Source organism: Cryptosporidium hominis (assembly GCF_000006425.1).
Source record: "Cryptosporidium hominis TU502 chromosome 8 CHRO018175, whole genome shotgun sequence".
In the NCBI taxonomy this organism is placed as follows: Eukaryota; Apicomplexa; class Conoidasida; order Eucoccidiorida; family Cryptosporidiidae; genus Cryptosporidium; species Cryptosporidium hominis.
The window spans coordinates 1-14028 of record NW_667286.1 but is presented as its reverse complement, the minus strand read 5'-3'; the positions used below and the strand labels follow the sequence as shown (position 1 = coordinate 14028).

Below are 14028 nucleotides of genomic sequence, written 5' to 3'. Positions count from 1 at the left end.
TGATCTGCTTGTGCCTTTTCTGAGACTACTTACGCTTGCACGATCTATTATATCATCATCATAATCACTTTCCATATACTCTTCGAGATAGTCACTTTCGCAGAAACTATCTTCCTTGTAATATTTCACACGTTTACCTTTTTTTTCGTGATCTCTTTCATCTTTGTAGCCTCCACCTTCTACTTTTTCCTCATTATTTCCCTCTTCCTCATTATCTTCTTCTTCATTATCATTGGTCTCTTCATTGCTTTCATAATCTTCCTGATCATTTTCATCTAAATAAAAGTATTGACTATTTCCTAAATTATGATATCCTGAAAAATTTTCATTAAGCCTAACATTATTAAACCTATTACAAAGTTGATAATTGTGTCCAGGATTTCCACAAAGAGCACAATAGGCCTTTTTAATTGCATTTTTGAAAGGGATTTCATTATTACAAATAATATGACCAAATCCAGAACAATTATAACACTCAATATCTAAATTTGTAATTTTTTCTGTATAATCATGATCTCCAATAGCAAGTATACTTTCTTCATATCCTTTCTTAATACAAGGATGAATAGAAATATTTTTTGGCATCTCTAAGTTCAAATCTTGATTATTTTTATCATTGTGATTACTACAAACTGGCCTTCTGTAAGTTGAAAAGTCCAAACGTGAATTCAAATAATAGTTGCCTCCATTACATGATTCACATAATCTAATAGGATGGTCAGGATCTGTTTTCCAGGGACAATCTTGTGGATGATGAAATCTACTAGAGCAAATTTGACATCTAGCTTTTCTACAATGTTCTTTTGGATGTATTTTAAGGCATCTAATGCATATACTATTTTTTCTGGAATCTAATAATCTTTTTTGTTGAACAATTATTTCTTCAGGTATTTCATGAAAATCAATATCTTCATTTTTTGCATCATTTTGAAAAATAGAGAAAAAGCGTAAATTATCGTTGTTTGTAGTTTCTTTTTGGTTGATAGAGTCCAATTTTACATCCTCATAAGTATCCCATAACATGCTCTCATAGTGCTTCATCCACTCAAAAGTCGATCTTTCTTGAATACTTTGATTATTATATACTCTATTTCCGCTGTATTTGTGTAAACCTCTCCTTTTCCACGAATTATTCTGGTAATAAGTATTGTCGTACCTATTATAAGAGGAATGCTCAGGTCTAGATTCTGAATAGTCATTTTGGTTATATCTTCTGGTTTTTCTACCCGAGTAATGCCAATTATTATTATTTGGTCTAGTTTGATATCTAAAATTATTATTCTCAAGCCTGTCTGCGTCCATTTTAAAAAAAAACGAACCTAGATGACCAAAGATATAAATAAAATGACGGTATTCATTAAATAATTCCTCTTAATATTGGAATTTGATCTTTTCAACTACTTTGTTCAGTCTAATTTTTGTATGCAAATTTAATTATGAAAATCTATAAAGTTGGCTTTTGGCGCCTCATGTCGATACTTAATTTGCCAAAAAAAAAGTGATGCATAAGATACAAAAAAAAAAAAAAAAATCAAATAATAAATTTTCATAATTAAATAAAATAAATATCTGCATAAGGATCTAAACTACTTATACAAGGTTTTCTCTTTATTATTTTTTCTAATTTCTTTGATTTCAAAATTTTCATTTTTAAATAAATTAGAATATTTGGCGCTAATTTGCCATGGCGCCAAATGAAGTGCATTTTTATGTTTGGTTAAAATATTGAAAAAATTTTTAAAAAACAAAACGTTAACAATCAAAATTTCAACAATCATTTTGATACTTTAGGTGCTTTAAAAATCTGAAATTTTAAAATTTTAATTTTTATGGTTTATTTCTAATATTAATTAAAAAAAAAAAAAAAATGACGCCAATATTCAAAATATTTGTATATTTAATTATGGCAAATTGACTCACATAAATTTAATACATAATAGAAGACAAAAAAAATTATTGAGGGGATTTATATTAAAAATATAAGGCAATAAAAATTACCTCATTAAATTGTAAGTAATAGCAAGTTATTCGGAATTATTTGAAAAAGAAAAGCTCAATATAAATAAGATTAGTTTTAAAATATATTACAATATAAGTATTTATAATGCCTATAGATATTAACAGAATTAGAGTGGAGAAAGGTGGAGATTATCAAAAGATAGCCGAGTCAGAAATGGCAAGGTATAAAGGATTAGAGACTCTTGAAGAACTCGTCAAAGTAGATCAGAAATGGAGAGAGGATATGTTTAAATTAGAGCAAAGCAAAAAGGAGTTAAATTCAATTTCAAAAGAAATTGCTCAAATTAAAAAGAAGGATCCAAAAGCAGATTGCAAAGATTTACAAGATAAAAGCGTTCAATTAAAGAAGAATCTTCCAATTATCGAGAAAAAAGCATTGGAAACTGAAGAAGTAAGAGATAAGTTATGGCATAAAATTGGTAATATCTTACAACCTGATGTTCCTATTTCTAATACAGAAGATGACAACCTTGTATTGAGAACATGGGGAGAAATACCAGATATTAAGGTTGATGGAACACCAGGGAAATTGCATCACAATGAAATCATGTCCAGATTAGGATTCTATGATAGTGTGAAAGGTGCAGAATTAGCAGGCCATCGTGGTTACTTTTTGAAGGATTATGGTGTAATAATGAGTATGGCTCTCTCACATTATGCTATGGGATTCTTGTTAAAAAAAGGATATTTGGCAATTCAACCACCATACTTTATGAAAAGAGATTTGATGGGTAAAGCAGCTGAATTGCAGGACTTTGAGGAGACACTTTATCACATTCCTTCTGACAACAGCAAAGGCGAGGTTGATTCAAATAGCTTATTTTTGATTGCAACATCTGAGCAACCAATAGCTGCAATGCATCATAATGTAACACTTGAAGACAAAGACTTACCAATCAAATATGCTGGTATTTCAACATGCTTTAGAAAAGAGGCAGGCGCTCATGGTAAAGATACCTGGGGAATATTTAGAATTCACCAATTTGAAAAAGTTGAACAATTCTGTGTTACTTTGCCAGAAGACTCACAAAAGATTCATGAGGAAATGATTAGCATTTCCGAAGAATTTTATCAATCTTTGGAATTACCTTATAGAGTAATTTCAATTGTATCAGGAGCGCTTAACGACGCTGCATCGAAGAAGTATGATTTAGAAGCTTGGTTCCCCGGATATAACTCATATAGGGAACTTGTTTCATGCTCCAACTGTACTGATTACCAATCTAGAGCGCTTGAATGTCGTCTGGGATTCAGAAAAGAAGGAGAGCGTGAAAAACATTACTGCCATTTCCTAAACGGTACTTTATGTGCAATCCAAAGAACAATGTGCTGTATTGTTGAAAACTATCAAACTCCAGACGGTCTTAGAATACCAAAAGTCTTACAGCCTTATATGAATGGCGTCGAATTCATTCCATTCAAAAACGAAACCGCTACTTGTGCCAATTAGTCTCTTTTTTTAGTATACACGGGAGGGCGGGCTTTTCCCAACATAGAATTGCATGCAAACTTAAAAATATATATAGGAAATATTCACAAAATTATAAATATGAACGATTAAATTTGTGAAATTTAGAAAATCTATATTTTAACACTAGAATTTAATAAGTTATTTCTAAATACTGTTTGGAGGCTTTCTTTCCCAAATTATTTCTCCTTCTTCTCCTATTATAAGATCGTCCACGTAATAGGGAATACAAAAGATTGCCATATTATATATATGCCCCTTAGAAAATGGAGAGTTTTGCGTATCCGGAAATGGCTTTAGATACGAAATCTTATTCCATGCAAGATTCTCCCAAGTAGTTAAGTTATTATAGGCAAGAAAAAGGTGATATATAACAAGCAATAAAGAGAGAAAAGCAATAAAGAGTGCATTCCCAGCAATGAAAATCATTGAGCAAATATCAAAAATTGTTAGGCGGCTACCATTCAGATCTGCTTTGAATAGACAAATTGAGATACAATAAAGAATCCAAATACACTCGGGAAATTGAACAAGCGAAAGCCACCAAAATTTGCACCTATTATATTCACCAATGCATACACCAAGCCAAGGACAATGGTGATCATGGGTCCGAATACATCTTTCACAAGAAGTACAATGCTTTGTACGAAGAGGTTGATACATTCTGCAATAATCACAAAATCTTAACCTAACTCCATTCTGATACATTTTCCCCTCTTTAAAGACAAAGTAGCCATCATTACTTTGAAAACAGCTATTTTTGAGACTATTACCACTCATTTCTCTTCTTGGTAGGAGATCAATGCCGTCTGAAGAACATGGAGAAAGCGGAAATGATAAACTATTACTATTCAAATTTGATACTGGATGAGTTAGTTGTTCCAATTTTGGCGTTTTTTGATCCATATCATGAAAATTTAATTTAAAAGTTGATCCTTCTTCATTTAAGTTTCCCCTGTCAATAAAACTACATTCAGGAGATTTATTATCACCATCTATAAGATCTATAGATAATTTGCAGCATTCAGAGCTATTATTACTTAACAAGTTATCCAAGATCCTATTATTATTCAAAGAAAACTGAGAAACTCCTATTGAATTTAGAAGTTGTCCAGGCGCACTTTCCATTACTAAACTTAAACTAGCTGTGCTCTTATCAATTCTTATTGGAGATTTTATCAAATTACTTGTATTTAAAAGTGGGAAAGATGTGGTACCGCCTCCCAGTCTTAAAATACTGTTTGACAAATTTAAATCATTTGTACTTGAATCGCATCTAGAATCAGCCAATGATTTATCATCCAAAATCTCAAAACTAGAGTTATTGATTGATTCATTTATAGTATTTAAATTATTTATTGACCCAGCTTCAAGGTCAAATTCATCAAATTCTTCATCCCTTTCTTCATCTGAAGATCCAAATATATCACTATTACTTATATTTTTTTTATTAATGCCTCTTTTCAAATTTCTTAATTCCAAGTTAAATTTTAGTTTTAATGGATCCCTAATTTTGTCCACTGGTTTCAATTTTGTTGATGGACAACTTTTCAGGTATCCCGGATCTCCAAACGATATTAATATATATAAAGTATAATTTAACATACCAAATATTAAAGAGTAAACTATTAAAAAAGGAGCATTATTTATATACCAATCATTACTTGTATTATTTAACAACAACCATACTGGATAATATGCATATAATCTAAGTATACATACAAATATACCTGTAATATTCCAATTATTCTTTGAATTAACAATAAAACGAGATGGTAACAATCCCAGAGGGTTATCTGTATATGATGATAAGTCATTCTCCTTGTATCTTACCATATCATTATTTTTCTTTTTTTCCACAGTAAAATAGATTTCTGTTTTCAATATAGTTTGTTTTTTATTTTACTTTAACTTTTATTCTTTATTTTATACTTATATTTTGATAAGTCTATTTAGTTACTTACCTTAACACACTTCCCCCCACTAAAAAAAAGCCAAGAATATTAATATCAAGTGATTAATATTTCACTAAATAGATTTTTCAAATCACACAGATCTCAAGGGAATAGCGTCAGATTACCTTATTTTTTTGGACTTCTAATTTTTTTTTTTAATACTTAATTAAATTTGTTTATTGCTTTTAGCATGCACACCATTTAAGAATATTTACTAATACCTTGATTTCTGACCTAAATGTGTGTAATACAACAAATAACTTGCCAGGACTCTTTTATTCTTATAATAAACCTTTAAAATATTATCAAGATATATTACATATATATTTTTTTTTTAGTTACACCTTCTTTAACCCAGCCTTTGAAAATTTAAATATTTCAATTTAGTAATCCCTTTTTTTTCAAATTACCCCATCAATTGCATTTCACAGTTTACCGCCAAGTCCCTGCCTACAAATGTGAGAATTCCCGCCTTTAATTAACAGTTTTAGCGGGAGCTGATCGTTAGTCTTCGAGAACTGAGCGCGTAAATGTGGAATTGAGGCAAAAATGCATATATACTATCGGTTGGGACCAGAGAGGGGTAAATGGGATCTTATAAGGAGAAAAAAAAAAAAAGAAAGAAGAATAGTATTGTGTTTGAAGTGGTTATTTAATTGTTTTATATTGATTTTTTTTTCTATTTGTTTACATCACCCAATAGTATGAAATGCAAGTAGAATTAGATTTAAAGAAAAGATTGGAAATAAATGATACTTGTATTTTGTGGTGCACCTTGGATGAGTTTGATGATTTGGACTTTAATAATTTGATTAACAAATTAAGACTTGAAATATTGGAAGATGAAGAGCTTGAAAGAATTTTAAGGTTAGTTATAAATTATTCATAATTTAATCAAAAATTGTGATGAAGGATTAATATTAACTTGACTTATTTTTATTACTTAAATTAGGTATAAAATGCTAGATGATAGAAAAAGATCTTTATTAAGTGTATTATTGATAAAATTAGCCTTAATGAATTACTATGATATTTCACCAAAACAGGTAAAAATAATTCGTGAAAAAGGAATGAAGCCATATTTTAAATATGACTCGGAAAGTGATTCATTACTGCATTTTAATGTTTCACATGATGGAGATGTTGTGGTGATTATTTTGTCTAAATATATGGTTGGAATTGATATTATGAAAACCGAGTTATCACCTTCCAGAGTTCAGTTATCAAATAATATTATGGAAGCAAATGAGAAATTTTTGAATAATATGAAAAATGTTTTCCATCCATCTGAGTGGGAATATATTCAGAAAGATATCTCAAAATTTATGCATTATTGGACAATTAAAGAGTCATTTGTAAAATATATTGGGCTAGGACTTTATGTTGATCCAAGAAGGCTATTAATAGATTCAACTTTAGTAAAAGAAAATCATCAGTATAATTTGAATTCTCCCTACTTGAAACAAAGTAATATATATCTGGACAATCAATTACAGGTAAGGAAATCAATTTTGTTAAACACAAGTATATATATTACTAATTAACGCTACTGAATATGCTAAATTAATTTATTGTGTTATTTTCAGAATTGTGAGATCTATTCATCTAACAAAATTGTTTCCAATTATTATATTTCTTTCTGTATATCAGAAAGTTATTCTCAGAAATTTAACACATTATACAATATATCTAATGATCAAGTTAAGTATATTAATGAGTTTAAGAGATCACAACTTTGTAAAAATTTGACTATAAAGGTAAGCTCATATTTCTTAGTACTTTCTAATTAAACTATAAACTAGATTTGACTCTTTTTTTAACATTATTATTATTACTATATATAGATACATACTCAGCAACTAAAAGTAATGAATTTTTTTTCCTTTTGATACACTCTCAAGATAATGTAATATAGAATATTATCACACAGAAAATATCTAGAAATTTGAAGGAAATTCATATATAAGTAACCAAACTACTATCTCATATTTCTAAATTTAAAGAATTCTTATATTTCATGTTGTTGATGATTTTGATTTCTTTAACCAGTTTTACTTTTTTCAATTAATACATTATCGCTCGTAATAATAATTAAAAAAAAAACAGAATTACCCGCCAAAACCCTCACAGTGATTAGTGCATTTTTGCAGAGGGAAAAAAAATTAATACCTAAATAAAATTAATTAATTTACCATTTTCAAGCACAAAATAATTAGTTAAATTAAATATAAGAGAATCAGGATGTTAGTAAACGCAGATGTTGATATTTCAAATGAATTAGAATCTATGTCCATTTTAAGGCCAAAGTACCCAACACATGTAGTGACTAAACAAGGAATAGAGTTAAGAAGTTCATCTTATGGAGTTGAAGATAGAGAGGGTAATATTGGTGAATTATTAGCAGTAACTCAGATTACTGGAGTTGTTTATATGACATTTGATTCGTCTGGAAGGCTTTATTCAATTCAAAAAGATATTGCAAGAGAATTTCTTGGAGAGTTACAGGATGAAAAGATGAGTTGGGAATAAACCTAAGAATATTTAGGTTAATTTTGGTAGAATTTGAAAGAGGTTTGGATCAGCTTTAAGAGAGGAGAGAAAGGAATAATCCAGAAGTTGAATAGTTATTAGTAAAATTAATATTTTACTAATTTAATAAAAGGAGAAAAAAAAATCTGTAAGGAGGTAGCTACTTAAAATTACTATTTGAATTTTTATTCCTTGATAAGAAATGTTTGTCAAATAAAAATGAGATGAAATTTGGAACTGGTTAGAGATTTATTTGATCTAGATTTTTAGATGTATAAGTCTTTTTCTATCATTTATACTACTAATTCTCCTTCTCTTCATATTTAGTAATTGAGGTTACGTAATCAATAAATTTTAGATTAATTATTATGTACATTTTTTCTAAGTTTTTTTTAATTATATCACTTTTTTGGCAAAGTGACTTATTCTAGGCAAAGTGCTCGAGTGGTTAAGAGGTCAGTCTCGAAAACTGATAGCGTTCCGCTGCGCAGGTTCGAATCCTGCCTTTGTCGGTTTTTCCCCCCCCCCCCTATAATAATCGGTAATAATTGGAGATGGGATCAAAATTCATTGAAAAAACGAGAGAAATGAAGTGAAGAAAATGAAAAGGGATGTAGTAAAAAGATAATATGTATAATTAAGTGAATCAAATGATCGTAAATATACTTTAGTATATTTTATCCTTTATATGCTATTATGGTTGATTTAAGAAGAAAGATAATTAAAATTTTTTTTGTTTTTCCTATATTATAGGAATATTAGAGTTATCTACTATCAAGATCTTAAAGACTTAAGGATCTGCTCAAGGTGTTCGAGATCCTTGTCAATTAGTTGAATATTACAATCATAATAATCTTGAATTTGTTGAATTAAAGAAAGCTGATGAGGAAGGATAAAGTTAATAGATATACCATTTAATCCAAATCTTCCAGTTCTTCCAATTCTATGCAAATATGTCTCATTTTCAACTTGAACTGAAGATATCTGATTAACAATATCAATAGAATTTGTGGAGTTGAATCTGACAGGAATATCAAAATTAATCACAAGAGTGACTTGAGGAACATCAATACCTCTTGATAAAACATCAGTAGCAATTAAAACTTTGCTTTCACCTGATCTAAATGAATCCATAACTTGATCACGAATTTCATGATCCATTTTCTCACCAGAATTAGTTTGGGTACCGCATATAACAGAAATTGCATGACCATCTCTTCTCATATTTTCAGCTATAGAAAAGGCTGTTTTTCTAGTATTAACAAAAATGATAGACTGTCCAATTGACATACAAGCATACAAATCTGATAAAAATGAAAGCTTATCAGCATCATCATTACAAATTACATAGAACTGTTGAATAGTATTCAATGTTAACTCTTCTTTTTTAACATTAATTTTATTTGCATTGGGTACAATCTTTTCAGCAAAAAGACGAACTTCCTCGTGGTAAGTTGCACTGAATAAAAGGATTTGTAAATTTTGTCTAAAGAATTTCCTGATTTGTCCAACTTGAGAAGCCATCATATTTCTATGATCAATCATTTCATCAGCTTCATCAATAACCATTAACTTCATAAATTCTGTCGGAAAAGATCTTTTCTTTAAAAAATCTTGCATTTTTCCAGGAGTACATATAATTATCTGAGATCCAATAGTCTTATCGTATTTATCTCCTTGAGCAACAACAAGCCATGTTGTGATTCCTGTAAACTTTCCAAGTTCATTTACAACATCCTGGTTTTGACGTGCAAGCTCTCTAGTTGGACATAAACACATACATTGGGGATGAATAATCCTTGTATCAACTTTCCCCAACATGGCTAAAGCAAAAGTCGCAGTTTTACCACTTCCATTATGAGCTTGAGCAATTAAATTCATTGGTGAATTTAATATGAGTGGTAATGCTGCAGCTTGAATCTTAGATGGACGATTAAAACCTTTATTATAAATACCTTTAAGTAGATCAGGTGAAAGATTAAGATCTGACCAATCTTTCGCAGAATACAGCTGAGCTTTAGGATCTACAGTTTGAACTGATATTGATGAGTTATTTTGAACATCTCTAAATTGAAAAGTAGAATTATCGCTTTTTGGAGACTTAAAATCATCTATATCATCATTTTCAGTGTCTTTCCTTTCCATATCATCTTCTTTAGATGTTCTTTCCTCCTCTTCTTGAACCTTTTTTGAATCTTCTAATTGAGAATTTGATGAAGTAATATTCTTAAAGTATTCCTTAAGTTCATCTACATTTGCAACTTCTCCATTTTCCTCTGTTTCTATCCTACTAGAGTTGATATTGTTAATAACGGAATCTTCAATTGACATCAAGGCTTACTTCACTCTCCAAATATTTTCTTGATATATATTCAAAGTAATAATTTTTGTATAAGGACAAATTCCAAGTAGCTACAATTCAAATATATTACTATTGTAATGCTTGAATTACTGATATAATCAAATCTAGATAAAAAATAATAAATAAATTCCCTTCCTCTGATCTTTTAGATTATTGATTATTATTCTAATTCCTTTTGTTCCACCCCCTAGAAAGAATTTTTTTAAAATATTAACTTTCCTTTATTCTTTTCTTCCTTAATAATTCGGTACCGGTTTCGGCGCCAGACTTTTGGCGGGCACATTAAAGACATTATAATGTCAAATATTTTGTGATGAAAAAAGAGGAAAATTTGCAGAGAAAATTAGGTGGAGAAAAAAATACTTTAATTTAGTTAAAGTAGATACTTTTAAAGGAAGGACTTAGGGTATTAATATTAAAATTATTTGAATAAATAGTTTTAACTAAAAATAAAAAAAAATAGTGGAATTGGGTTGAGTTTATTATATTGAATAATGATTAAACCAACAGAAGAAGAGCTTAAAGAGTTTAAGAACTCCTGGAATCCATTAGTTCAAGAGGATATTAGCAGTGCAGATTATTACTTTAATTCTTATGCTCATTTTGGAATACATGAAGAAATGTTAAAAGATTCAGTCAGAACTGGTTCATACCAGAAGGCCATAATGTCTAATAAACATTTGTTCCAAGATAAGATTGTCTTGGATGTAGGAAGTGGTACAGGAATTCTATGTATGTTTGCTGCAATGGCAGGAGCAAAGCACGTATACGGTATAGAATGTTCAGAAATTGTACATGTTGCCAGAAATATAATTAAGGATAATAATCTATCTGATAAGATTACCTTTATACAGAGTAAAGCTGAAGAAGCTGTTCTTCCTGTAGAAAAGGTTGATATTATCATTTCCGAATGGATGGGATATTTACTATTATATGAATCTATGTTGGATACTGTATTGTTTTGCAGAGATAAATGGCTTAACGAAGATGGTTTAATCTTTCCAGATAGAGCACAAATGTATATTGCAGGTATCGAAGATGCTGAATATAAACAAGAAAAGCTTGGATATTGGAATAATGTTTATGGATTTAATTATCAATATGTAAAACCCTGTATTATGGAAGAACCAATAATAGATACCGTTGGAGAGAATGCTGTTAATACAAGCTCTTATTGTATTCTTGATATTGACCTTTACAAGTGTAAGAAAGAGGACTTAGAATTTGTATCTCCTTTTTATCTTAAGGCTGCTAGAAAAGACTTTGTTCATGCTTTCATTGTATGGTTTGATATCATTTTTGGATGTGGTCACAAACCTGTTACTTTTACTACGAGCCCTTTTGGAAAATATACTCATTGGAAACAATCAGTATTCTACTTTGAAGAAGATCTTGTTTGCGATACTAATGATATGATTTCAGGAATATTTGCTTTAAAGAAGAACACTAAAAATGTTCGAGATCTTGACATTAAAATCAAATTCAACTTTACAAAAAATAATTCTTCTATTGAAAGAATTAACTATTATAGACTAAGGTAAAAGCTTTAACATGATTGTTTTGTATGCTCTTTTCAATCATTAGTTATTATTATTTTACAATATAAAGGTGAAACATAAACTTACAAATTCTTAAATTGAATATGTTTATACACTCTTATTATGTATTTTTATGCTTTAATTCAATGATATTTTGTATCTATTTACCATTATTCTTACTGCTTCTTATAACATTAACATTTATTTGGATTAATTTACATGCAGTCCGATCTGATTATAAAATAGTCATTCTAAAATATATAAAAAAAATTATTCTACACTAAATAAACTAAATTATTCAAAACTAACTAAATTAAATCTCCATATGTACTGTAATTGTTTCTATTAAATCTTTCTTTTTATATTTACAATATTTGGTCATGTATTTATATATGCGGCTTTCCCGCCGGCGCGCGACCACTTTAAAGGTATCGAAGTAATTTATGAAATTATGTAAATGGAAAAAAAAATAAAGGAAAAAAAGAAAATAGCAATTTAAACAAATTATAAATATTTAAAATTAGATCTTTATTACAAGTATTTGAACTTTTTAGGACAAATTGAGGAGGAGTAAAGCTAAGGCTTCGGATAAGGATACTTTGAAACCTTATTGTAGGAGTGTTAGGGAGAAATTTAATAAGGCTCTGCTCCTTACAAAAATAAACCTTCATTGGTTTAGTAATGAGAGTTTACTTCATCTGAACAAACGGAGGAGTCTAGAATGACAGCCGTATTTGACACATACTGTTCCAGTGAGAGGCCTGAGTTTTCAGTCTTTGGCCACTTTGTGGGGAGAAGAGATGAGCAAGATTCTCGATTAAATTTGTCTCTTGTAAAAAGTAACAGAATAGAGCTTTACGAGGTGACCAATGATAAAAAGATTAGATTTATTACATCATCAATACTTTTACAAACTCCTGTGGCTTGTACTACCTTGAAGGGACATAATGGTATGCCTGATTATATAGTACTATTATTTGCTCATTGGGAAATCATGATCTATAGGTACTCAAATCAATATGGAGAGTTAGAGCTAGTTAGTAAAGATCAAATCGAAATAGGAGACTTTGCAAGAGGCGCATCTTTGAAGTTTTCACGAGTTATTGAAGCTGATGACAATATTAAACTTGAACAAATTCTAATAGGAGCCAGACCTAATTGTGATGATCTTATTCTCATGATCACTTCTCCTAAATACTTATTATTTATTACATATAGATTGAAAGCGAATAGAAATGAGTTTAATAAGGAACTTTCTTTGGGAGTATGTTGGGGAATTCTTGTTGAAACAGATATTTATATGGATACAATTGTTGATTCTTGCCAAATTTTGGATGAAAACTCTAATCTTTGTTTACAACCCAAAATTGCTATTTTGACTAGAATTGGCCCAATAAGTACCGGATCTATTCAATCACATTCAAATTGTGTTTCTTTAATATATTTAACTATTAATATGGAACTTACTGAATTTACTGTCTTGGATAAACTTGAACTTCTTCCAATGGATTCCTATAAACTTATTCCTTTTGATACTAGGAGAAATACTAACATATGTTTATCTGGAGGAGTAATGGTACTTTCCAGGAACTTTATAATTCTTCATGGAGGCATAAATAGACCATTTACATTAATCACAACTAATGATTCTTATGACAAAGTTCCAGAGAAAAAACTAGAAGTTGATTTATGTGCTCAAAAAATTCATGGATTTAAGGCAAAAACATTTGGATTTGATACAGGTATCGTTAATGTAGACGGTAATAGTACAAGTACAACTTCTAATGATAATTCTGAACTTTTAAATACTATTTCTACTGATAATTCAAATAGTAATTTGGATCTTAGAACTTTACTTACAAATCTTCAACCAATATTAATCAATCAACCAGAATTATCCATAGAATTCCAAATTTCATATTCGGTACCTTTCTTAATTACTAACGAATATTATGGTATTCTACTTTTTAATCAAATTCAGCCATATTTAATTGGCTTGGTTCTACAATTATCAACAGACCAAACTAATGGAATCAAAGGATTCCATTGGTTTAAAGTTAATGAATATTGGGATTGGAGTAGAAACTATTTATCATGTAAAAATGATTCAGTTTTATGCCTTGAAACAACTCATACAAAAAAGCTTGGGCCTGAGAC

The 14028-nt window shown here is 29.4% G+C and overlaps 6 protein-coding genes and 1 non-coding gene across 7 annotated transcripts; 5 read left to right on the top strand and 2 right to left on the bottom strand.

Annotated features, from left to right (window-relative positions):
* Window positions 1-2104: 2104 nt before the first annotated feature.
* Chro.80542 (hypothetical protein) lies at window positions 2105-3469 on the top strand. Its single annotated transcript, XM_661530.1, has 1 exon — window positions 2105-3469. One exon carries the CDS (start codon window positions 2105-2107, stop codon window positions 3467-3469), a length of 1365 nt encoding a protein of 454 aa, XP_666622.1.
* A 165-nt stretch (window positions 3470-3634) lies between these two features.
* Window positions 3635-5323, bottom strand: Chro.80543 (OSJNBa0084K11.19). The annotated part of the gene is made up of 1 exon (XM_661529.1): window positions 3635-5323. The coding sequence occupies one exon, from the start codon at window positions 5321-5323 to the stop codon at window positions 3635-3637; it is 1689 nt and encodes a 562-aa protein (XP_666621.1).
* Window positions 5324-6401: 1078 nt separating this feature from the next.
* Chro.80544 (proteinx0005) lies at window positions 6402-6986 on the top strand. Its single annotated transcript, XM_661528.1, has 1 exon — window positions 6402-6986. The coding sequence occupies one exon, from the start codon at window positions 6402-6404 to the stop codon at window positions 6984-6986; it is 585 nt and encodes a 194-aa protein (XP_666620.1).
* A 697-nt stretch (window positions 6987-7683) lies between these two features.
* Window positions 7684-7971, top strand: Chro.80545 (hypothetical protein). The annotated part of the gene is made up of 1 exon (XM_661527.1): window positions 7684-7971. The coding sequence occupies one exon, from the start codon at window positions 7684-7686 to the stop codon at window positions 7969-7971; it is 288 nt and encodes a 95-aa protein (XP_666619.1).
* Window positions 7972-8401: 430 nt separating this feature from the next.
* Window positions 8402-8483, top strand: trnS. Its single transcript has one exon. It is a non-coding gene; the product is annotated as a tRNA-Ser (tRNA).
* Window positions 8484-8745: 262 nt separating this feature from the next.
* Window positions 8746-10302, bottom strand: Chro.80546 (DEAD-box RNA helicase). The annotated part of the gene is made up of 1 exon (XM_661526.1): window positions 8746-10302. One exon carries the CDS (start codon window positions 10300-10302, stop codon window positions 8746-8748), a length of 1557 nt encoding a protein of 518 aa, XP_666618.1.
* Window positions 10303-10827: 525 nt separating this feature from the next.
* Window positions 10828-11874, top strand: Chro.80547 (ARF GAP-like zinc finger-containing protein (ZIGA2)). Its single annotated transcript, XM_661525.1, has 1 exon — window positions 10828-11874. The coding sequence occupies one exon, from the start codon at window positions 10828-10830 to the stop codon at window positions 11872-11874; it is 1047 nt and encodes a 348-aa protein (XP_666617.1).
* Window positions 11875-14028: the final 2154 nt, after the last annotated feature.